The sequence below is a fragment of the Ursus maritimus genome, unplaced genomic scaffold (genome assembly GCF_017311325.1).
Source record: "Ursus maritimus isolate PB19 unplaced genomic scaffold, ASM1731132v1 scaffold_2, whole genome shotgun sequence".
Classification (NCBI taxonomy): Eukaryota; Metazoa; Chordata; class Mammalia; order Carnivora; family Ursidae; genus Ursus; species Ursus maritimus.
The window spans coordinates 73,364,995-73,390,399 of NW_024424452.1; the positions used below are offsets into that span (position 1 = coordinate 73,364,995).

Genomic DNA, 25,405 nt, shown 5'->3' on the forward strand with positions numbered 1-25,405 from the left:
TGCAATTTAATTGTGGATTTTATTGTAAGTGTGATACTAGTAAGAAAGGCCCAGAAAGCTGACGCTGCAGCCGCTAACCAGCTCAGGGGGAAGAAGAGAGCAGCGGAAACCACGTCGGAGCTCCGGCTGATGTTGACGTATGCGGACATCCTCAGGTCTCCTGGCCCCCTTCCCCTCAATAGATTTGGTGAGTGGCAGATCTAAACATTCGCAAATTCACAGTCATAGTCAGTCATCCGGCACATTATGAACTTCCATTGGCGATCCCTGTGGGGAGAGGGTCAGAAAGCCAATGCCAGTGAGAAAAGTCACTGCTGACGGAAAAGCAGTGAACCTTTAGAGAATTTAGGAACTGAAGGGGCACCTGATCTCCCTTTGGTCTGTAGGAAGTCTCTAGAAAACCATCAGGTAATCATCTGTGAGGTCAGTAGTCCTAGACACCTCCTCGCTCAGGGCAGGTGGCACTTTGCAGGTGACTGACTAGGTTACTGGCTATGTGGAGGTCCTATCCATCATTCGGGGTCAACTGGCACTACTCTGTCTCATGAGTACCTCAAGGACAAATAGGTTAACAGCTTGAAATAAAAGGATTTTTTTTAACATGGTCTCCATTCCGTTGTAGAGAATCTTCCCTTAAACAGACCACCAATTTGCTCATTTATTCTTCTAGTGAGTACTTGCCATGTTCAAGGCGCCACCCTATACATGATGGGTATCCCTCCAGAAAACACTATTACAGGGAAATGAAGGGAAGGGAAACAACTTTAAAACCCCATAAAATGAAAAAGAAAATGCCTGCCATTCATGAGTAACAGAAATCGAATTGCATAGGACAGGCACGGGTATGAAAGTACGTAGAATTGCTCCGTTTTGGAAAATGTGGTGTGGATACATTTCAATGAATGTTCTTTGCTAGGGGTAAGCCTATGAACAAAAATTCATTGAGTGCGTACTCTGCATGGTGCTTTTCCGGTGTAACATCGTTTAACGGCCATGTGTCGATCGCAAGCACTATGCTCTGAGTGAGTTCAGTGTGTCCAGCATGGCACCGGCGCACAAGTGGGCTCATTTAATGATTCACGATTTAGGCGGAGAAGGAGACTCAGACAAACATGTGACTTTCTTTAAGATAATGAGGTGACAACTTCAGATTCCAAGTGTGTTGAACTGAACTCCTGCTCTTTCTCTTACACCACAGTACCCCCATAACTACCTGCCCATAACCCCATCAGAGGACATGGCTGTCACATCCTTTGCAAAATCCAACCAAGGATCAAAATAAAAGGTCATTCCATATATGATCACCCAAATCCTTCCAAAGCACAGCTGGGTCATTTAATCTTCGAATTCTCCTCCTCGCTTTCAACCCGCAAGGCTTCTTCCTAGGTTGGTTTATCCTAAACCACAACCAATACCGAGAAGGTCTCCACCCAGCCTCTGATCTGGAAGGTGGGACTGACCACACTTAGCTCTGGGAGATACCTCTCGCCAGCAGCTATGGGACATGCTGGTCCCCAGGCAGCTAAGTCAGGCTTTGTAGTGCTGAGTCCGCTGCTCCACGTCATTTGTTTAAAACGATTAGGAGGAGGGTCTCCTGGTGCAAGTCCTGAGAGTCTTGGTGCCCAGCTATGTATTAGTATTTATTCCTGCAGTTGTCAACAGAAGACATGGCTTCTTTTAGGTGGAGATAAGCAAATCGGTGGCATGCATGTTTATCAAATGAATTTCATTACTGTAGACAAGTCTTATTTATCTGTATACCAACAGACATAACTAGGCTCTTAAGCCAGGCATTCACACTACTCTTTTAAAAGGCTGTTCATTGATGCTGAGCAAATTTTAGACTTGGTCCTAAGAGAACCAAGGGACTTAATCAGGCTCAGTCTTTGATTTCTTCCAGGACAGTGGCTTTCAAGCAGCTACACTTTTGCTCCCCAGGGGGGTTTTCGTTGTCACGACTATGGGGGAGGGGAAGTTGCTACCTTCATCTAGTGATCAGGACCAAGGATGCCGCTAAACGTCTGGAAGGACAGGCAGGACAGGTTCCTGCAACAGAGAGCTTATCTGGCCCCATGTCAATAATGCTTAGGGTGAGCAACTCTGTTCCAGGAGGAACGCACTATGATTTGCATATGGAGGGAAAGTACCTGCCCCGTGGGCCCTGCCCTGGTGCTATTTCTCCAAGGCGGTGGCCTTAGCATCTTTCAGCAGAGCTGAAGGAATACGTGCTGTGGATCTTTAAGCCACCGATTATTAGCGACAGCAGCAAAATCACATGGGTATGTTCATTTTAAACAAATGCATGACATGATATTTCAGTTTTCCAAGGCTCTGGGTTAATCCACATAACTGAAAAATTTCAACCCCACAGGAATTGGATATTTTGACTGCATATATATATATATATATGGATGTTTTCTTTCTTTATTATACTCCTTCTTGCCTTCTAAACCAGCAATACAGAACTAATTTTCCTGTGGACTTGGAGACATCATTAAGAATACTGAACGCCCTACTGCACTGTTATCCAGTCTGCCCTTGGGGGCGACACACCTGCTAATTGTCACCAGGCCCCCATGGTTTTGAGTTCTTAAGCCTTTCTTTTCTTAAATATATTTTTGTGTGTGTTATGTCATTTAGTTATTTTCACTGGCAAAGAGTTTCGTTTTACATACTATTTTCATTTTCATTTTTTAGTTTTCTGCTTCTAGAAAATAGATAACCAAGCTACTTAAAAATGGATCTAAAATAAAAATGACTAATGTGTGAGAAATGAGGGACTCTCTTAGGGTTAAACATAAAGGTCTTTGTGGAGCCGGCACATGTAGAGTGCCCTTTCAGAGCTGTTTAATGTTTATTCTATTGCTTTGCTTTTGTTTTTTAAATTCTGGGCCATGTTAACTTCAGTTAGGTGAGATATCATTTCATTTAAAAACACGGATATCTCTGAAAGATAAGTCACACTCACAGTTATCATAGTCCATTATCAACGAGTTAATGTAAGTTTTGTTCTGTTTGCAAAATGTTTATTGGTGACTTTTCAGGAATTCATATTCCTGTGCTGTGTAAAGCGATTACCACCTGACTGAAAGTACCTGAATTTACCGACCCCTCTGTCTATACTAGCTGGGAGAAGAGATCTCATGTTCTTATTGTTTTGAGTGTTTGGGATAGGATTGGGCGCTTATTAAGAAAGGAGATGGAAGAAATTTGTTTTGCCTTCAGGCTATATGTAAATCCTCCCCTTTCCTTTCTTTTCTTTTTTTTTTTTTTTAAGATTTTATTTATTTATTCGACAGAGATAGAGACAGCCAGTGAGAGAGGGAACACAAGCAGGGGGAGTGGGAGAGGAAGAAGCAGGCTCATCGCAGAAGAGCCTGATGTGGGGCTCGATCCCATCACGCCGGGATCACACCCTGAGCCGAAGGCAGACGCTTAACCGCTGTGCCACCCAGGCGCCCCTTCCCTTTCCTTTCTAAGTATGATGGGATCCCCTCCCCTTCTCTTCTCTCCCTCCCTTCAACCCCAGATGGGGGTCATCTTGAGACCAGCATCAGCATCCATGGGGGTCCAATTTGACAGTTGCTGTTCCTTCAACCATTTTTGTCCTCTCCTCTTGACATTGGGTCAGATAAAGTGCTCTTTGAAATTGAGGGAAGGGCAGAGCTTGGAACATCACAGGAGACCAAGCTGAGGCTTTTCTGCTCTGAGTGGCCTGGAGCCCATCATCATCTCCACGGGGGAGCTGTTCCATGAAATGGGTTTATGAGAATAGCTCCATTCCCATGGCCTTCCACCATCCACGCAACTCTCAGTTAATTCTAGACCAAGTCGGAAATAAAGTAGGGAAAATCCCCAGTGGAAATTCCTGCTTGTCCGGAGCTGGCCCCTGGCTCCTCCAGCTCCTAGCCCCTGGGAAGGCTCACCTGTCCACTGCAGAGAAAGTGGTAGTTGCTCCTCGCATGTAGTAGTCGTAATTGTACGACATCATGTCCATTTCTTCCCCATAGTGGCCTGGATATTCCGTGGTCAGCCTACGTGGGAAGAATAAATGTTTAGAGGAAAAAGATAAAACACTATTACAACAAAGAAGAGATGGCATTTGAACTTCACGGGAAACCCAAGCCAGAGTTAGATGGACTCCACCAAACCATTTCAGGCCGTGAAAGATGGGTGGTTTGCTCCGGCTTCTCCTTTCTTCTTGTTGTTAAACTACACACTGAAAAAGATAAAGATAACTCCCCAGGCCTTGAGGAAATATTAATTAATATCGGTATTAGTTCGTGCCATTCAAGTCTGCTGGTATCATGTTTCCACACCGTGGATTGTGATTATTAGTGGGTCATGAAATCAAATTGATCGGTTATCACCAAATGAACGTTAAAGAAGAAAAAATAGAGTAGAAAATATCAGAGCACATACTAAAGATAAGTTCTTATGTATGTGTGTAAAAACTTTGTTTCAAATGTACTGTATATGTGTATTTATGATGTATGTATGGCGTGATAGTTTAATATGTATTTTTTTACTTTGAGACATGATTAAAGTGTATGAAAAATATTAAAGTAATATTTAATCCCCACAAAATCCTCCTTTTCTTTGTCTACCATTGTTTTATGGCACCCGAAACAGTTCCTGCTACGTAGTATTTGCTGAATAAATAAATTGCCTAATCTCAGTTTCCTGGTCTATAGAGGAATGAAAGTTACGTTATAGGTTTGTTACTGGGACTAGTACAGATATGCGTGATGTGTAAATGATAGAAGGTGAATCATAGGAGCAATTTTGTTTCTTCTTCCCCCTTCTCCTTTTCTTTCTTTCCCCTCCAAAATTTCAATCCCAGGCCTCTCTCTGAGTAGGTTTGCAGTGGTCTACCTGGAATAAATTTAGAATCTTTTGATTCTCATAAGGGGATCTTTGGGATCAAAATAGTCCTTTCAGTGTGAAATGGGTCTGCCAAAGTCTTTATCTGTATCTCCAAGGCAGTTAGTAAGTGTCAGTAATTTCAGCTGATTTGGGTTCACCAGGTCATTGCATGTTGCTGTACATATGTTGATGATAGAAAGATGTGCCACTATGTAGACTTAATATTGCAAGGATTATCATGAAATCTTAAAAAGGAGTGATTTATGAACCGGAAGCTTTCCTGGGAGGATCTCAGTGCTGGATGCAGCAAGATCAATGGTTAGCTCAAGATAACGTGGAGTTAGCTAGAGCCCTGAAGGCCCATTCTCTAGGCTTAAATTGTTCCTTCGCCACATGTAGCCCTCCTTGTTCTGGGACTTTTCTCAAGACACAGTTATGCTTCATTAGGATGCCAAGCCCAACCCAGAGTGGGTTACACGTGTTTTCACTTAATGTGTTCGTGAAGGGAAATAAGGCTCTGCTAATTCAGAAATCTATTTTGTGCTTCTAAAGAGACCCCGAACAAGGACTTCCTCGTTCTAACGAAAGTGTTAAATGAGTCATAAATGGACGTAATCGGGCCTCATTTGGACCCCATTGATTTGTGATCCCCAAGGAGTCTAACAAGTGCTAGACTAAAGTTTACCCAAAAAAGAGGCATTGGTTGGAAAGGTGAATAATGCAAGTTAGGATTAAGAGAAATGGGGTAGGAGGTGTTTTCCTTACTTCAGGGAATACAAAATATTTTCCAGAACTTTGAAGCACTCTTGGGATTCAATGTCTAAAAGCTAATTGCCAAACATTTTTATATGTTCTAAGGAAGAATCTACACATGGCAAAACTGCACTAAGCCAAATCCAATCGCTAAAATTATTTGGAAATAATCAGTCTAGATATTTATTTTTTAAGTTTTTGCTGATTTGATGTCAGATTACTTGGTTAGTTAAACAAATTTGGAATAAAGTGGAAAAGAGAGGCTTGCATTTAAAAAAATCATGAAGTTTTAAGCTTCGAAGGGGAATAATTTACCCAATACTTTAACTGGCATTCTCTTTTGCCTGAGTTTTGGTGGTGATCAGATATAGGTCCCCCAATTAACTGGACAGGTGGTCTGGAAGCCTCTCGGGGGAGGGTACGGCTATTCAGTAGATTTCTAGATCGCCCTGGAGAAGGTATAATGCATGCTCACTGGTACATTTCCATCTTGGTCCCAGCCAGGTTTTAGTTCCACTTGATTTTTGGTTGTTGTTGTTTTGTTACAAAACGTAAGATAAGTTTAGATTATCTTGCAGAACCCTGGATTAAGGAGGTCAGGGAAGGAATTTGGACATTGTTGGCAATTGTGCCGGCTTTATGAAACTAAAAATATAGAGGGAGAAATGGCCCAAATCATTAGTAGAAAGTGAAACTCCCAAAGACCATCCATAGAGGGAACTGCTGTTTCAATATGATCTAGGATTCTGAGTTTGGGAACCAGATAACTCTATCTCCATTTAGTTCTTAATGACATCATGCCCACACAAAATGTCTTAATAAATGAAAACCCCAATAACAGCTCCTCCAAGAAAAAAAAGAATTTAAACCGTCAGAGCTAGACACCGAGACAGGGGCATAGGGACTTGTCAGGAAATTAAAAGAGGCCACAAGGAAGCAGAAGATTGGGGTTTCATAAGCGGTGGCATTGGGCTTCCTGAGCGCAGGTGGAGAAGAGTTCTGGGTGGTTCCAGCTTCCTTGTCAATTACTAGGTCACTTCGGGCAGCTTTTTGGCAAAGCATACTCCGTACTGAGCATTGCCATACATTCCTAGACCAATTACAACAATCAAACAAGCCTTCACCTTGGTAGGATGAAGGGAAGGACCAGTCAGTAAGGCGCCTTTATTCAATGCACTGAAATGGCTACATAATTGAAGCTCTTCTGTCGGGATCCTTACATACTCCTTTACAAAGAACTGTGTGTGTGTGTGTGTTCCTCCTATCACTGCTGGATGAGTGACTTATTTCGGTACACTTTCTCATCCCATAATACTTTTTCTGCCATCTGCAGGCAAGATGAGACAGACAGAGAACTTGAAAAGTGCATGAGAATAGCTTCTTAGATGGGGTTGAAGGAGATGGAAGGAAATTAAATAAATCTTAATTAGGGGCTGAAGACAACCCTGTGAAGCTGAAGCGATTTTTAAGATTGATAGAAGATATTCTCATCTAAGATTCTTAAAGCACTGAAATTATCAACAGATCCGACTAGAATCAAAACATGGCTGCCGAGCGGTCCGTTATCAGAATCAGAGCCGCCATGGAGAGATGTCCCTGTGCTGTGACAGTGGGACAGAGCCAGCCCCGGTATGTGTTCTCCCACCCATTTTAAAAAGGGGAGTAGAGATACAATGTAGTTGGGTAAAGAGGTCAGATTACTTGTTGTCAGAGGTTTGGTTGACGACCAGTTTTAATAGTTGAAAGACAGGGTTTTAAATCTCTTCCTCAGCAGAGAGTGACTCAGCGTAAAATTGTACCCAAATCCACCTCTATTATTGATTACAGAGCAGGTAAACCTGACGTCACACTCTGTAGCACCAGGATCTGCTTGCCAGTGAGGACGACTGGGTTATAGTCAGCCAGGATCACATCCTCAACCTTCTCCCGCCTCTGGGACACCAGAGAAGCACACACCACAGCCTCCCTCCTGTAGCAACTGGAAGAACACCCATCATTTACACGTTAACAAACCAGAATGGGGGTGCCCGCGGAAGCTTCGGCTTTTCTCTAAATTAGTATAAACTGAGGATGTTTTCTGACCCGTTCTTTGGTGAGCAATCTACATTCAAACAACATTTCGAGAAGCTTCTTCTGGTCAATCCAACCTCTAATTCTGTTTTGCCCCTATTTTCTCCACTTCCCAATCAGCACCTTATTTTAAACATCCTATTCTAATGTCCTGTTACTTGTCAGCACCAAATATATAGTATTTGATTAAAAAAAACCAGGATTCCCCCCACCAAAACAAAACAAAACAAAACAAAACAAAAACAACACCCCCCCTCCCCCCAGGATTCCGTTAAAGCATCTTGTTTCATGTTGAGGACCAATCTGGTGAGCTCCTTAAGGGCTCAGTGGTACCTGGCAGCAGATAAACCTTAATGATCTCGTTCACAGTGGCATGGACGAGAAATCCAGCATTTGTAGAACTGATGTGTTGAGGTTGGCCCACATTCTACTTCCAGCTACAAGGAGTATGTCCCTCTCGGACAGGCGGATCAGTGAGAAGTTTTTAAATTGTTCATGATGAATCCTCTTGCATATGCTTTTCCAGGGCAGCTAGCAAGAGCGAGCATATCTCAGGTCAGCTAATTTGCTAATGGCCTGGCATCCCCGATAGGAGCTGCGTCAGAACCTGTTTGAATTATTTTTGCAAAGATGAGAAAAATAAGACCCAAAGGCAGTTATGCATGAAGGAAAGCCCCTGCAAAGGAGCAACCACCCGGCTTCCCCTCCCAGAGAGCTGGGGAGCTGACCCCGTGGGGCTGAAGGACCGGGTCTCTGTAGCCACCGAAGTACGTCCTCTGTGGAGAGACCCTAGACTCCGGGGGGATGGGAAAGAACCTTGGATGTTCACGTCTGTCTTCTTGCAGCATTTGGGAGACTGATATTTCAAATGGTTCAAATATGTGTCACCCTACAGGGAAACAGTTCCAGAGCTATCTCTGACTGAAATTAGAAGGAGGAAAACCTCTAAATATTTTCCAAATTGCTCTCTTGGAACCGAGTTTCTAGCTCACTGGCCGCGCCCAGGGCTGGTCCGCAAGCACGTTTGTTTCCATTCCTACTGGCTTTCATCAGCCACGTTGCATCATGGTCACCTTGGTCCTAAACCCTGATGGAGACAGCTCCACCTCCAACATCTCCGCTCCAGCTAAAATAACCCCTTTCTTCCTTGTTTTCTCCCAGATGCCTCCTGTGCTGCCAGCTGACACTTCCCCCGTGTGCGTCTTCCTTTCCCCTCTGGACTGAGAGAGCTCAGCACTGTGCGGAAGGCATGCGGCTGCGAGGTGGATAGATCTGTTTGAGCAGAGCTTGGAACTTTGCATGGGTCCCAACTTCCGCGCCTCACTTCCCTCATCTGGGTCCAAGTGGCATATTTGCTGTGTGAGAAGTAAATGAGCTAACACGCGAGCACATGCTAGCTGCCCGATCAATACAGGTGTCATCGTCATCATTACAGGGAATGGGCGGGATCAAAGTCTATAAATCGTACTTATTTTACATACATTCACATTGACTGGCTGATGGAATAAATTAATGAATGGAGAAATGAGTGGCTGTCTCTAGACTCCAGGAAAGGCAAGTAGACTCGCTAAAACGGAGTGTGGCTCTCTTCATCTCTGTAATAACAGCTTCCAACTTGCTCAGAGGTACCAGGATGGAAGCTGCCCTTCTTACCAGCCTCTGGGCACGGCGCTGAGCGGCACCTGACCAGGGGCGGGAGGTGAGAGAGACCACAGTGGAGGTGCCTATGACGTCATTCTTGTCCCTGCCATGATATCATGGGGGACTGGTCGTGCAAACACCACCCATCTTGTATTAACATCTGAACCATGAGATGAGGGGTTAAAGATGAGCTTTGATTGAGGCTTTGGGGTGGAAAGAAGAGAAGAATGTTCTAGTTAACTGATTATAGGGCTACCTAGGAATTAAGAAAAATATTCTCTTGTGTAGGACTTGAGCTTCAGGGAGAGAGGGGAGAAAGGCAGGGGACAAAGTGACAGGCAAGAGTCATGGGATCTCAAGGTTGGAGGAGAATTGATATGTCATTTATGTTGATTCTGAGAAATAACATTTTTTCCCATCAAAACATAATATGTAGTGAATCTAATGAAAGGCCACAGGTCTGGAGAAGAACCATGGAAAAGGAAGTCGATGCTCAATCGAAAACCCTCGGTTCCCAGGACCCAGAGCCTGTGCCTGGCCACGCCTCGCAGGCTGATGGGGGGCGGTCTGGTGCGTGGCAGGCAGCGGCTACAGCTGCTTGGAGACTGGCGAGTTATTACAAACAGGCTCTGAAGGGTTGTGGCTTCTTCAGTGACATGTATTTGTGGTTTGCGGATGACTGGACTAAAGAATTTGAGTTCTCATATATAAATAAATACGTGTAAATTTTACATATGTATCCAACCCCATGGGGACTGTTTAGTGACAGCACGTCTAATCTATCAGAAATTCACTCTCTTGCCAGAGTTCAGCGAGGCTATAATATCCAACGAGAAACTTCTCAGTCGGAAACGAGAGCAGCGCCTTGGTGGCCACCAAACAAGTCTCGTACTCATTGGGGAGTTGGTTGCACGATCTGTTGTCTTTTCCTGCAAGAGTGGTGCTCTTTCTGAATCCTTAAATGTTTGCAAACACAAAGATGATAGCTGCTCCTTGAGCTAGTTCAAAACACGGCCAGGCTCTGTGCCGCAGAACGGCTTTCAAAGTGGGAGAGAAAAATGTCCCCACCCACATGCGTCCAGTTCCCTGGGAGGTAATTCAAGCCAGTTTCAGTGATGTGAGGAAAGGCTTCAAATAGGAACGTTATCAGCAGTTTTCACTGTGGGAAGGTGTGGGAAAACACTTCTCACTCTGATGGGCTGTTAGAAGGATCAAATAAAACAATGCTCGTGAAAGAATCGTTTTCAGCTGTACAACATCATCTTATCAATGTCAGGTTTCACCACTGTTACTGTTCCTACGGGCTGCAACATTCATTCAAGAGATTTATTAAGGGTCTATTTTGTGCCAGGCAATATGCTGAGATGCTGAAGAAATAAGACTTAGTTTTTGCCCTGGACGCTTCATGGAGTTTAGAAAGACATATATTACAACGTCATGACTCAGGCAATTTAAAGATGCCGCTGCAATGTCTAGACACCCCAGGGGCTAGTGAGTCATGCACTGCATACCATGGGGCATTCTGCAGTCTCATTCTGCTGCTTCTCCAAGTTTCCCTTTGAAAAAGTACCACTTCCTTGGCCAACCGCAGTGGCTCTCAGCTCTGACACCGTGTCGTCAGAAATAGATGCAGCTTCCTCAGGGGGACTTGCTTCCAAGTGGACTAGCTGTGTCTTTCTGAGTAATTCTCTCCTCTTCTCCCCCCTTGGGTTCTGCTGACCATCAGTGACATGTCTGGGTGGTGGAGTGCGGGGAGGGAGGGGCCAGGCCACTGCAGACCAAGTTTGGCCATGGGTCCCTGAATGTCTCGGGTAACTGAGGAAAAGTGGCTCATCTTTAACCTCAGGACTTTGTTCCTATGTGCATCTTTCCATGCTCATTAAATTCTTTTTTTTTTTTTTAAAGATTTTATTTATTTTATTCGACAGAGATAGAGACAGCCAGCGAGAGAGGGAACACAAGCAGGGGGAGTGGGAGAGGAAGAAGCAGGCTCATAGCGGAGGAGCCTGATGTGGGGCTCGATCCCATAACGCCGGGATCACGCCCTGAGCCGAAGGCAGACGCTTAACCGCTGTGCCACCCAGGCGCCCCTCCATGTTCATTAAATTCTTAACATCTAACAATTGGTGGGCCGCATCTAAGAGAACCTGAGGTCATTTCTAAAGTACGTGAGAGGAAGGACATCCAGTACTTGTGGGGAGCCGGAGGAACCTGGAACCAGCCCCCAAATGGTGAATGGAAGTCTGAAGCATCATTAGAAAATGAGTGGAATTTTGAGACATAAAGACCTGGATGTCTTTTGGGTGTCAGCGTTCAAAGAAACGGTGAACTTCAAGCAACAATGGTCAGGATAGGGAAGCAGATCATAGATCCCACAGAGATGGGGACTCTGGCAAGATTAGATAGCTCCCCTTTCTCCCACCCTTACCTCCATTCACTGCCACTTCTGCTGTTAGACAATTTTTCTAACACGAATGAGACTGTTTCTTGCCTGCCTTGTCGCCAAAAGCCTTGGGCCCTACGTCCATGCCCTGTTATTGCTCTGTTTGGCCAGAAGCCAGGTGGCCAGCCGGTGACACTGTGACCACTAGGGGGGCAGACTCTCCCTCCTGTCTTGGCAGAGAAGTTGGTCCTCCAGCGATGGGATGCGCAGCTACCCCACTCCCTCCTCCTCTGCCTGGGGAGCAATGAGTCAGTCACCCCCCCCCCAGTAGATGGTCCACGTGAACCATCTCTTGTTTCTCGGCACAACCAGCTCCAGTCCTTGGTTCTCTTCTTGCAGGACGATCCCACCCCTGACGGTGATGACCTTGGGTAGAGTCAGCCTTTGAAAGGCCTGTCTGTTAGTGAGGAGGCCAGGTCTACACTGAAGCCAGGAAGGTTGAAGAGGACAGGTCAGCTCTGTGTGATCATAGCCAGTGCCAGTACAGACGTATATTATCTCATTTTATCCTCACAGAATTAGGAAGTAGGCCAAAGTTATTCATTCATTCAACAAACATTATCGAGTGCCTAATAAGTGCTTGGCACTAGGCAAGGGCTTGGAATATATCAATATAAAGATCTTTGCTTGTACAGAGCTTTTATTCTAAGGCAAGGATGGGAGAGTGGGATTTAAAAACAGATTAAAAAATTTTTTTAGAGTAAGTGAGTAAATTATGTTTTCTGGGCCTCTTCACCTTATTCTGCATGCCCTTCAGAATCCCTTGTTCAAACATTCATTCAATAACTATCAAGCAGACACTACGGTCCAAGCATTACACTGGGCACTGGGGATACAAGATCAACGAGTTCCCTGTATGCTCCCGATGCTCCCAGTCTAGACAGTTCAAGCACTAAGAGCTGTAAGAGGCATCCGTGAGGGCAGAAGGGCCCCCCACAGCTGGTCCTCGCACTGCCCTTAGGCCGTCCATCCTCCCCCTCCGCAGCAGCTCAGGGCTGACTTCTCTGTAACCCTTCTCTCCTGAACGCGCTCCTCGAGACCACCCAGCCTCCCACGGCCCTGATGGATTCCTTTGGAGCCTAAGGGGAAGTCTTGCTAATGTGGTAATGGATTAACTGACTATTAGTTTGTTGGTTACTCTTTCGGATAATTTATTTACATTTTAACTGACTTTTAATGCCTCTCAAAAAGGGAGGCAGATCTCTCCATGCTTTCTGTTAGCAGGCTGGGGACAGGAACATTGGGGAAAGTCGTGCTTCTCAGGACACAGCGGGCAGGCTCCTACCTTCTCTCCCCACTGGGTGGGGCCCAGTCATTTTTAGGACCTTCACCCTGTCTTTGAAATCAGTTCTGGGCATCTGGCTTGCCTCTTGCAAAAGCACCTTTGGCGTCAAGGAATTTTTAGGGCTCAAAACAACCTCAAAGATCTTCTGGTGGCCTTCGGGGAGTTTGAGGGCTCCTGGAAATTCTGTGTAAATTTTTGTCTAAATATGGTAAAGTGCATTTTCTTTTTCCCGAAGACAAGATCTATAGCTTTCATCAGATTCTCAAAAATATCAGAGACCCAACAGAGGTGGCCATCATTTTAAGTGATGGACTTGAGGCCCAAAGAAAAGGAAGATGACATTCTAGAGACAGCACAGTTACCGTGGAAGAGGAGGAAGGGAGGGGGAGGAGGAGAGGGAGGGAGAAGAGGGAAGGGGTCAATACAGAGACAGGAACTCAAGTTTCTTGTCCTTTCAGTGTTTCTTCCAGGCCACCCCAGCAGGTGCAGGCTTTAGGTCTTTTCTCTGGGATCTGTCACAGTTCGATCTTAACACCCCAAACATGACTGCTCACCTGCCGTGGTGGGGTAAGAACTGCTTTATAGGGGCAGCTTTGGAGAGCTAGAGCAAACCCCTGCTCTGTCCTACAGCTACAGATATCGACTGGCTTTGAGCTCTGAATTTACTATTTATCATTACTCTAAACAGAAAACGGTTAGCTTTTGGAGTTGCCCATGCCGACAGCCACGTGCCCTGCCTGGGCGTCAGTCGAGTAATGCTGTCTGGTGGCAGAAGAAAGCATAACCCACAAGGCTGTCCTTTCCAGCGCCACACTGCAGAGAGATAAATCCCTTGAGTGAGCCAAACTTCAAACGTTGACACTTTCGGATCTCTTTGTCCAAGGCAGAAATGCCTGGCTTGGTTTTAGACTGAAGAATTTGGGACAAGTTGTGTTGTCAACACCCATTGGAAGTTATCCAAGTAAATAAATATATACACATTCTCCTAGTCAATTTGAAAGCTAGGTCAGGGCATATTTGGCATCAGCCCAGGGAGCAGGGAAGGAGCAAAATTATACAAATTGGAATTACAAATTGATCTAGAAAACACTAGCCTCTTCCTTTGGTCTGTAATTATATACTATGTTTGCTACTGTGACCTGTGACTAGAAAAATATAGGTTCCCAAACAGGTCCAGCAGCTTTGGATGTGATGAGCAGTTATTGTGGTTGAGGGGAAAGAGCACTGCAACAAGAGTCAGTACATCTCAGCTGGGGGGGGGGCACTCCCATGAAATAGCTGTCTAACTTTGGACAAGTGACTTTCTTGTTCTATGGTCTGCTTGTTTCTTTCCTGCCAAAAGAGGGGTGTAGATGTATTGGGTTGATGAGCCTTGAGGTCCCTCCCAGCGTGAATATCATTCAAACCTTTTCATTGCTTTTATACATTCATCTCCTATCTGCTGCCCGCTGCATTCCAAGCTTAGTTTGTGACAGCCCAGGCTTATCTGAGGTCAGAAACAGAGGCCAGAGTGTCCCCCCAGCCCCAGGCATCTTGAGGCCTTGCGTTTGGCTGCCAGGCTCACCAGCAGGAATACGGACATCTCTTGCTGTAGCGACAGCAGTAGAACTGCCATTCCCGATCCAGCACAGACTCGAAGTAGCGGCTCTGGAACCCTGCCACCAGCCCGTTGTTGGAGCACGTCTGGTACCTGAAGAGAAGAGAACAACTCTGAGTGAACTCACGACAAGGACCTGCAAGACCCCAGCTCCCGCAGCTCCTGAGCCAGGCCATGCTTTGGTTGACCTGGATTCCTGACAACGTATGCCTTTTATTTTAGGAAGGGAGGGGAGGGACAGAGGAGAGGGACAGAGAGAATCTCCATGCCCAGCCCAACGCAAGGCTCAATCTCAGGACCCTGAGCCAAAATCAAGAGTCCGAAGCTTAACCGACTGGGCCACGCACGTGCCCCTATTTATTCCGTTTTAATCCAAATAATAAAGACTTTGCTATATTTGTAGAAATAACACATGCTCACCTTTAAACTTCAAATGATTGAGAATATTTCAGCTGAAAGAAATTGGGGAGCGCTGCTCCTGATAAACTTCTATGAATTTATAGTTAGAAGAAGGCATAAGTGGATGGGATATAGAGGCAAATGTGTGTTGAGACCCACGTCCTTGACGCGCTAGGCTTCTTTGTTCTGCCACCGCTCACGGCTCATCAGGAGTAGGGCCACTTTGGAAAGCACCTGGCACATTTGGGAGTGGGATGGGAATGGAGGGCTCAGATCTAGGACAGTGGATAGTCCAAGACAGTCTATTATATCCTAATTCTAGCAGCGTGAGGGCTTTGCGAGAGAAAGCACTAAAAGTTGTAAACGAAGCTTCTGCGATCTTCCTTCTTACCATCACTACAGTTCTGGCTTCCTCTAAAACGGCCCTTTCAAACCCCAGCCAGGCTGCGGTTTCCCTGTGGCTGTTGTTCCATTGCTGGGGTTTGTCCTGTGCGCTCGGATCACCACAGGGGACAGTGTTCCCTGGACTTAAGTGAAAATAAGTGCAGCAAGATAAGCTGACCTGTTGCATGGGGTACCCGCTCGGAAGGCGATCCAAGTTCCGTGAATTCCCCGCCGGCTGTCAGCCAGGCAGCTGGCCCCACGACCCTGTACGGGAAGTGTGCGCGTCACTCCCTCACGCACCACCCCGGATAACGCGGCCCTGTGAAGATTATCTGACACTACAGGCCCAGGGCCTGAGAACGTATGGTGAAAGTCAGAAAACCAAGCAGAACTCTCTCCTAGCTTCCGTCCCACGGCCATCCCATTGGAGTTTGTGGTGCATGCGGCCAACACAATGAAATGACTCCGTCCAGAGTTGGATTTTTGTTGGGGTACATTTCACGTGGGGATCAGTAGAGCAGAATGGCTAAGAGCATGGGCTATGCCGCTGGACTGGTGTTCCAGTTACTCCCGGCTGTGTCGCCTTGGGCAGGCTTCATACTCTCTATTGGCCTCAGTTTTCTCATTTGTAAAATGGGCATCATAATAGCATGTACTTATTTAAGTTACTGCGAAGACCACATAAGACAATGCATGTATATTCTGGTGCTTAATAAACTATTTATTATTGTCATCACACTTTCGTCTTGTCCACCCCCAACTGGGAGCGTACTCCGCCAAAGCTGCCTTGGCTCCCCAGTCTCCAGTCAGAGGAAAGCGGGTAGACTCCATTGTATTCCCCGAGCTGCCGTTCCCCTGAAACAAAGCTCATGGAGATTGGCTGTCTTAGGTGCTGACACATACCCACTTTGTAGCATAGATACTTGAGCGGATGGTAAAGTCCTTAAGGGAAAAGATCAGTCAGTCTTCAGTTTGAATTCCCCATGGCTCCCGACACGATGGGCCTAGCAGATGTTTAACAGGAGAACGAACGAACGGATGACTGGTCAGGAGTCTTCCATCACCAGAGGCAGAGCTGACATTGAAGAGCCCATCACTCAGATCCAGACAGGGCCCTGACACTCCCCTAGAAGTTTCCAGGATCCGGAGTGAGTGATCATCTCCCCACATCCACCTTCTCCCTCAGGAACAAAGGCTGCTCAGGCCGAGGGCACAAAATGAGCAGAGCTTCGGTCCTTCCTCCCTTCCGTTCCTGCCCCTTTTGATCACCTTTCTGTGAAAGTGCTTTATTTGAGAAGACTCGCTTAGACATTTGGCCGCAAGCTGCAGGATCACAAACATGGGAGCAGGCAGGAGAGAGGAAGGGTGAGGGCAGCTGTGAACACGAGGGGCATGGGGGAGCAGGAGAGGGCTGGCATCGCTGAAGGGACTCCGACTCAATTTTTAAAAAGTGGCTGGTGATGAAAAGACACCCTGAAGGCTCTGTTCCACTTCTCAGCCCCTGCTCGATGCTCCCGAACAGGCCTACAGAAGAGTATGGACCCAGGACTGCAGGCTTCGGGGTGGATTGTGATGGGACCCCAGCGCAGCCGTGGGCATGGACTCCCTGAGAACGTCCCCACGGAGTCTGAGTCCTCTGGTGTCCTGCTTCAGAGGCTGTCTGCTCCCCGTTTCAGAGGGCAGACTTTCTTTTGCATCATCCCTTTTGAAGGCTGAAGGCTCAATTTTGTTTCACAAACTGGATCATTGTTGGCCCTGCTCCACCTGACAGAAGAAACTGTCCAGAAAGCAAATCACAAGGCAGTTAGTTATCCCTCCCCTGACAATATTCAGGGACCTTCTCTGAGAGGGTGGCCTTTTCAAAGGGACTTATCTTGGGGCTGTCCCCTGGAAAGCAAAGACAGAAAACCTTCTCCTGTGTCTGCGGCAGTAAAACAAAGAAGTGACAGGGAGCAGGGGAAGAGTTGTTGTTGAGGAAGCAGCAGACCCAAGTTCTGTCCCCATCCTGTCCTTACCACACTGTGTGGAGCCAAGTCTAAGTCACTCCTGGCCAAGGTGGAACCTGGAAGAACAGGATCCAAATGGATCTTTCTGAGGCCAAAGCTTCATACATGAGCTATCAGGGACCACAAGAGTTGCTCCAAGACTGTCCTCTGCTTCTGGTCCACCCTCTGGCCATGTTTTCTCCTTGTCTCCTGTAGTCTTCTTTGGGTCCAGGGCGGTTGGTCAGGCCAAGTGATGGCGGCTGGCACTGGAAAGTGTGCACGTGTCTGGTGTTGTTGGTGAACTCTTCTGTGGAATTTTAGTCTCTCCTTCCAGTCTCTGCTGGTTTTGGTCCAGACTTATAAAAAAGTCCAGAGTCTTAATGGCAATGGGTCTGGCGTAGAACAGGGTAAAGCGGCGCCATCTTGGTCAAGCTTTCATAGTCACATCTAATGGGTGGGCTGGTTGTGCTGGTCTCTTTCCTCCCAGTTCCACAGACATGCAATGTGCTCCAGGCCTGTTAGCCAGTCTCCAACCACATAGCAGAGATGGAATAAGAGCTCTCTGCATTGGGGAGACCATGTGACACAGCCTCCTTTACTCCCCCAAAATTGTCCCCCAGTCCAGCTTGATGAGGGCTTAAGTTCCACCAAGAGAGATTCATTATTTTAGAATAAAGCTTTGATTCCTGTTAACTCTCTTTTCCCCAGAATAATCCTTTGAGTTGCTCTAAGGCATTTATAACATAGTCCATAGGGTTTTAGAATGTTCATTAAATCTTCCAACAAATATGCATCGGAACCTACTTTCTGCCTGGTACTGTACTTGGTCTGGATTCCTTTCCAGAGGGCTGTACCAGTTAGGACATGCTATGGCAATACAGATATTGGAGAGAAGAAGTAGATGGGCACTATAGCCAGAGAAGAGAAGCAAGAGACTGGGTGGGGACATTGGGACAGGGAAGTGGCAAGAGGCAGAGACAAACCCAGTTTGGGGGCAAGGTGCGATAGTGCAGAGTTTCTGGAAGTAAGCACTGCACTGCTGAGCGCTGGGCCTTCTGCCACACAGGTGGGGACGCGAACGATCTGAATAGTGCTATGCCGTACGCAGTCTGTTCTCCACCTGCCCACATCGGAGTGAGAGTGCTCCTGTCTTCTCCGTGTCTGGTTTCATGTCTACCAGGCTTCCAGATGGTGATGCTCAAATGGCCTGCTGGATAGCTTCTCTGGATTAAAAAAAAAAAAAAACAAAACACAGCAGGACAGAGGGAGAAAAACAAATTCTCCCCAAAATACAAACTCCTGCCCTGTTTTGGAAAAATACAAGCAGTAGACACCATCCCAAAGGCGTCTGAGAAGATCCAGGTTATCTTATGTGATGTAATAACATCACAGTTATGGCCTGAGAGCAAATCCAGGGCACGTGGGAATCTCAGCCTCAGCCATAGGAGCCCACCAACATCAATTAGCACAGTATTTGTGAACCCAGAGATCGAACACTGCCTCAATGTCCATCTGAAAACATGACCAATATCCAAGACACTCATGATGTACGCTTAAATCTTTATAGATCATAACTGAATTACCTGTTCCCCAAACAAGATGGTACACATCAGGGGCCTTTGTAATGTAGCCATTCATATTTCAGGGCCAGCTTTAAAATGGACTGTGTGATACGTATCTCTTTGAGTTTCAGTTTCTACAGCGTGTTCATAAGAGTAAAAATAAGCAGCCTTTGTCAGGGACTCACCGAGTGCCAAGCCAAGAGTTGTGCTCAGCATCGTAACCTGTGTGCATTATTTCGGTCATCAAAACAATCTCATGAAATGGGCTTGCATAACCAGTTCCCTCTGCCACCAGCGTGTGATACGTAAGGAAACGGGTTTAGAGACATTACGTGATTCTCTCAAGGACTCACAGCCAGTAATGCCTATATATTATCCCATTTACTTCTCACAGCACTTCTGTCTTGGCAGGGGTAGAAACTGGGGCTTGGAAAGTTGACATAACTTGCATTAGCAGTCGTGGGGTGGCATTTTGAGAATTGTCCTGTTTGACTCCAAAAATTATCTTCCCGTTACTTCAAAATGACTTGAACAACTCACACACACACACATGCATGTGCACACACACACACACACGCACACACAGAGGAAGATATCCTAACTCTGTGGAAATCTCTTATTTATTAGGAAGACTATGTCTGGCAGGTACCCCCACCGAAGCAAATCCCCTGCCTCCCGGGATTAAAGAACCTTTGCCATCCTTGTCAGCACAGCCAAGAGCCATTTTTGCAAAACTCCAGTTCCTCAGACAACTGATTTCTAGTACTTAGAAGAGTGATCTCGGTGGGGAGTTGGCGAGAATCCTGGAGCTGCCATAACCCTTCTCCCACACTCGCCTTCTTGCCCTCAGAAGTCACTCTTACATGGATGTGATATCTTCTTTAGCCCAACACTCATGACAGCTTTATCCAAGAACATTTCCCGTCAGCCAGCAGCGCTGGGCATCAGAATGCCTCGCTTGGGCCCCGCCCTTTGCTGCTCACCAGCTCCCAGCGGGCAAGTCACCCAACGCTCTGAGCAACAGTCCCTCACCTGCACAACAGGGAAATAGTGGGTCCGCCTTCCAGTATCACCGCGAAGCTCAAATAAGATTAGACTACGAGTCACTCAAGGGTGTAGACCGTGTGTCATTCTTCTTCATGTTCCTGGAGTCTGGCAAAATTTGTGATAATAAGCATTTGGTAGTGAATGAATGAGCAAAGGGACATATAAATGGGGAGTGTTTATAAGCTACCAAGCACCACGTCAATTAGGCCTAGGGTCATAGCACCTGCATGGAAAGCTCCTATTTCATGGGTTTTTCAATTGCTGCCCCTCTTTCCTTCATTCCTCAACTACGATGCAAGGACGTTGCTCTGGATTATTCTCCGGGCCCTCCTGACACCAAGCTTCTTTGATTCTGTCGCTGTTTGCCTTTTAAACCACCAGCGTGTACTCTACTAGCCTGCGTCCTTCGTTTTTATACCTTTTTCGTTTGAAGTAATTTTAGATTTACCGAAGAGGCGTTCCCCTGACCTTATCTTTCAGAACTCCGGTTCCTTGATCACCACTAAGGAATGATCACTGGTACAACCCTAAACTCCAGACTTCATTTGGACTTCATGTTTTCCCTCAAATGCCCTTTTTTTGGGTCCCAAGATCCAAACCAGAATACCATGTGGCATTTGGCCCGTGTGGCTTTTGAGATAAAGAGCTCACTATTGCATTTTTGAAAGCTTACTGGGACAGTAGGTTTTGGGGATAGTAGGATGGGAATCTAATGAAGAAATCATCCTGGGATAAGTGTGTCCAACACCGTATGTGAGTGCTTTAGAGAGCTTCAGGAAGTCTCAGAAGACCATCCTGCAGGGCAGCAAATGCAACTGGCCAAGATGAGACTTGAACGATGAAGCTGGGCTCTCTATTATACGTAATGGGACACCGCGAACCAAAACGATGAACAAAGTGGTTTCCCTCACGGGAAAATCTGCGGGCGTCTTTGTTGAGTGTGGTGGGGACACTGGCTGGGATTTGAACTGTCCAAAGCACTCACTAGTCTGATTTAGACTTGCATACATATTTAGTGGTCCTACTATGCACTGGCATTATTCTAGGCCCCGGGGAATATTCTATGCAGCGTCAAATAAAAGAAAGTCCCTACATTTGTGAAGCTTGTTTTGAAGGAGATAAACACTATACAAATACAACTCAGCTAATGACAGGTGCACCACAACAAACATAAAACAGATTGGGGAGTGGAGGGTGGGAGGGAAGTGCGGGTTTAGGCAAGGTGGTCTGAGAAAGACTCTCAGGGGAGGTGGGCGCTGTGTGTCCTGAGTGCTCAGAACCATGAATCAGGGAGGACTGCTCTGTACGACACAGAGTCCTGGTCTCCAGTAGAGTCGGGTTATGGAAAACCGCGTTCCCGCCCTCTATTCTTAGCTTCAGATTGACCTTGAGGCTAACACAGCTCTGTGGGACAGTTTTCCTTTCTCCTCTTCTCCGTCACATCGCTTGTCTTTGGTGAATTCATAAATTTAAATTGTCAGCTCTAATAGAAGCTGCCATTTATAAACACCTTGCCAAGATCCTTTGAAGCCCAGGTTTCCCCCCCCCCCAGCCCCCCACCAAGGGGTTGGGAGGAAAGTAGATGCCCATAAACAGAAAGCTGTTCCTTTGAATTCAGGCCCCATGTAAACCTGGCTTGCCCCAAACCAGCCCCATCGAATTGCAGATTCACTAAACCTTTATTGACCACCCGCGATGTGCCAAGCACTTGTTTACAGCGAGACTTAGAGTCCCTCTTACGTTTCTCCTGCACGCACACAGTGACGCCCCCTGCTGTGAGGCAGGTGCCACACCTTCCTTTCTTGGAGAATGAGGAATCAAACCCACAGGGTGAAGAGATGATAGAAACAGGAGTTGTGAATCAAGGTTTCCTGATTCTAAGACCAGAGCTCCTTCTACCACATGGCAGCTCTGCCTCACTAGAAAATTCCAGCTTCATTTTGCTCCACACAGGACCCACATGTCCTATTGCCCGTGCCACGTCACATTAGAGATTCCCTGAGAACAACCGAGGCATGCCCTGAAATGGCAAAGTGCCACACTTGGGACTCTGGGAAAGCCTCCTGGTGGCCATCGGTAGGGAAGTCAGCATGCACGTCCCAGAATCTGGCAGTTTTCTACAAACTACAGTGAACAGCAGTGTTATGAGACACTCAGCCATGCTTAGAGCACCTTTTATTTTATTTATTTATTTTAATAATTTTATTTATTTGTTTGAGAGCAAGAGTGGGGGAGAGGGAGAGAATCTGAAGCAGACTCCGTGCTGAGCTCAGAGCCCGATGCGGGGCTCGATCCCTGCACCGCGAGATCATGGCCTGAGCTGAGGCCAGGAGTCGCGTGTTTGACCAATGAGCCACCCAGGTGCCCCATGGAGCCCTTTTTAAATCTGTGCTCCAATTAGCAAAGGCCTTTAGTAGATCCCATGTATTGTTGTCAGATCTGTGTTTGAGACTCCTCCTCTCTCTTAAAATAAACCTGCAAGCTGATTCAGTTTTACGAGGCAGCCAAATTCACGAAACCGTCGGCAGCTCTTCCCCCAGAGCAGATTACAAGCTTGCAGCCCATGGGAGGTGTAAGTGCCCCTCAGCCTCTGAGCACTCTTTCCTTCCAGATTTTTCACTGAGACTGAAGTCTAAACCCAAAGCAATAATCATCTAAAAAAATGCTTCTGGGGTAATTGGTATCAGACCTGGGGCAGCTGAGTTTTACTGTAAAGGAGCTGTTTTTCATGTTCGTGCGTTTTTTTACTCTGTGATTAGCAGAGTAGGAGGCAACAGAGGGTGGAAAGGGAGAAGGAAAATCGTTTGAGTCAGCAGAGCCCAAAATGTGGAGGAAGAGGTGGAAGAGTGATCTTGCCTGTCAGCCTCTCACTGGGCTCCCATTGGCCAAACAAAATCATGTTATGTCCACTCCCTTCCTCTTTTGCTTTTCTTCAAACAGTCTGGCAGTTAATGACAAACCAGATGCAAGTTGGCAAGTTTAAAACTAAACATCATTTGCCTTCTCTCCCTGGCAGGGATGAACACAAGGATCGACAGAATGTAAGAAAAATCCAAGTGCATTTTCAGGGCCAAACAGAGCATGGGGTATTGGAGTTGTGGATTCTTCTGAGATCATGTAGTGTGACCACTCATTTTCCAGATGAGGTGAGAGCCTAAAGAGTTGAACCCCTGGAGCAAGGTCACGTGGTCTTTAGAACCTGGATCCGAATCCAGGCCTTCTGACTCAGAGCCCAGGGCTCTTCCTCTGGGGTTAAGAAATCATCTCCGAGTGCCGTTTTTCTATATGACTCTAAAAAGGGGCATTAGAAAGGGGCCCTACCCGTATAATGACCCCCTAGATGGGAGGACTAGGTGGTCCTGTGTCCCATGCCAGGCAATGGGCCTGGCTGTGGGACTCTCTGAGGCAAGGCTGGACTCTGAGTTGGCCACGTATCAGATGGAGTTTTGGATAATTAAATCTGCTCACCAGAGGCAGTGGGGTGGACAAGGAAGGCCCAGTAAGCAACTGCCCCCCCCCCACAGCTGCTTGTTTGACCCACTCCCTATCCCTTCCCCAGGCTGGCTGAGCCCCTCCTCAGTCACGGTAACCAAGCTAGCCCCCAGTCCTCCAGGGCTGGGCTGCCACTGTGCCCTCCCAGCTCCTGTCCTTCCAGGATGAAGCACTTCCCTGAGTCCAGTCCTGGCCCCTGGCTGGACTGACAGACAGCCCACATCAGGCGGGGGCAGCAGGAACTCAAGCAGCTTGTCACTGTGGCCACGCACATACACTTTGGAGTTACGACTCACTAGATTCAAATCCTGGCTTTACCACTTTCAGGCTGAGGAAACACTTGGGTCTCTAGGCCATGGTTTGTCTACCCATAAAACATCTTAGATTTATTTTGAGCATTAGTGAGATAATCCATATAAAGCATCAGCATGGTCTAGCTCAGGGTAAGCCCTGAGAAATGGCTGTTTTGACTACTCAGAAGTCGCCTCTCTTGCCTGGCTCTTCCACTCATGCGTCAGTGTCTTTCCCTCTACGGTCTCATCACGGTGCTGTCTGCCGATTGCGTGGTCCCCCAGAGTTTGACCACCCCCAACCCGCTCTCCGCCACGTGCTGCTGGAACCCTCAAAGTCCTGCTCTACAGAAAACCCAGCAGCAGTCTATCAGCTGAGCTTCTTCCTCCCTGGACCTGCCTCCCCCAGAGCCTCCCCAGACCCCCAGGGGTCCTGCCGCCCCATCCAGGCTGCATGAATAGCCAGCCTCGCCGGCAGTAGTACTGGGATGGGCTGCTGACCAAGGTCTGGGGCTGGGACGTCACACCCCACAGCAGAGCACTGGCTTGGACCATTTCCATGCCATTGACTGTGGCAGAGCCCCATCAGGCGAGAACAGCACTTCTCCCTAAAAGTCTTGAGTAAACTATTTTCTGGCAGTGAAACCCACTTTAAATTCAGACAGAGAGAAGGACCTCGGTCCTTATAACCCAGAGAAAGCACGTTTTACAGGGCAGCAGAGAGGTAGTTCATTTCCCTTCTCTTTGCCGAAATTTCTTTGTCCCCTCTCCCCCGTTCGCTTGTTTTAAATCCGCATTTCTCAAACTGTCCACAGTGAGGGTCCAGTCACTTATCGCCCCCAAACGATTGTGGGCCAATACCTTTGTAAAACAGTAAAAATAAATGACTACAAGACAAAAATGCCATTTGGACATCACAACAATATTACATTGCTATAAAGTATCTTAAAAACTTTCAATTTCTGTACTTATCTTTTTACAGGCTAGTAAACATTTTGTAGACCCCCGGTAGTCCGTGGACCAAATTGAGAGGAGGGCTGCTTCTGGAAGGGACAGAAGCACAGAGGAGCCCATCTGCCGTGGGCACGCCCCATCCTGGGGTTCTGTCCTGTCATGTAGGCTGCTGGGCAGCAGCCCTGCCCCCCAGAGAATGAGTTCCTCGCCCCGTCTCTAGAGGCTGGGGTCAAGCAGCCCCGGGGGCGGGGGAGGGGAGGGATGTGCGGCCATGGCCATGCCCCCGCCCGAGAGCGCAGGCTGCCCTTACCACTCCATTCCAGCTCTGTTGATCTCCTCCCACCAGCACTCCGTGGGCTCCCCGAGGTTCTGCGGCGTCGGCATGCAGGCATAGTTCCACTGTCTGTCCGAGCCTTCTTTCTTGTTGAAGATGCTTCTCACGGCCACCACCACCTGCCCGTGGGGACACTGGTAGCTAAAGCCCTGCCGGTTCAGGTTCACCCACCCGTCATCGCTGTAGTCGTGGTACTGCTGGTACGGGTACCCGTAGTCTCCGTACTGGCCCCAGGCCACGGTGACCAGTGGCAGCAGCACCCAGAGCAGAGTGAGGTCCATGCTGCCCGGGCTTCTGGCAAAC

At 47.2% G+C, this 25,405-nt stretch overlaps 1 protein-coding gene across 1 annotated transcript; it reads right to left on the reverse strand.

The window, feature by feature from the left end:
* On the reverse strand, positions 1 to 25,405 carry DPT (dermatopontin). Its single transcript, XM_008695820.2, has 4 exons — positions 25,079 to 25,405; positions 14,623 to 14,748; positions 3,927 to 4,034; positions 1 to 267 (listed from the first exon to the last, which is right to left on the reverse strand). The coding sequence occupies exons 1-4, from the start codon at positions 25,381 to 25,383 to the stop codon at positions 201 to 203; spliced, it is 606 nt and encodes a 201-aa protein (XP_008694042.2). The 5' UTR covers positions 25,384 to 25,405; the 3' UTR covers positions 1 to 200.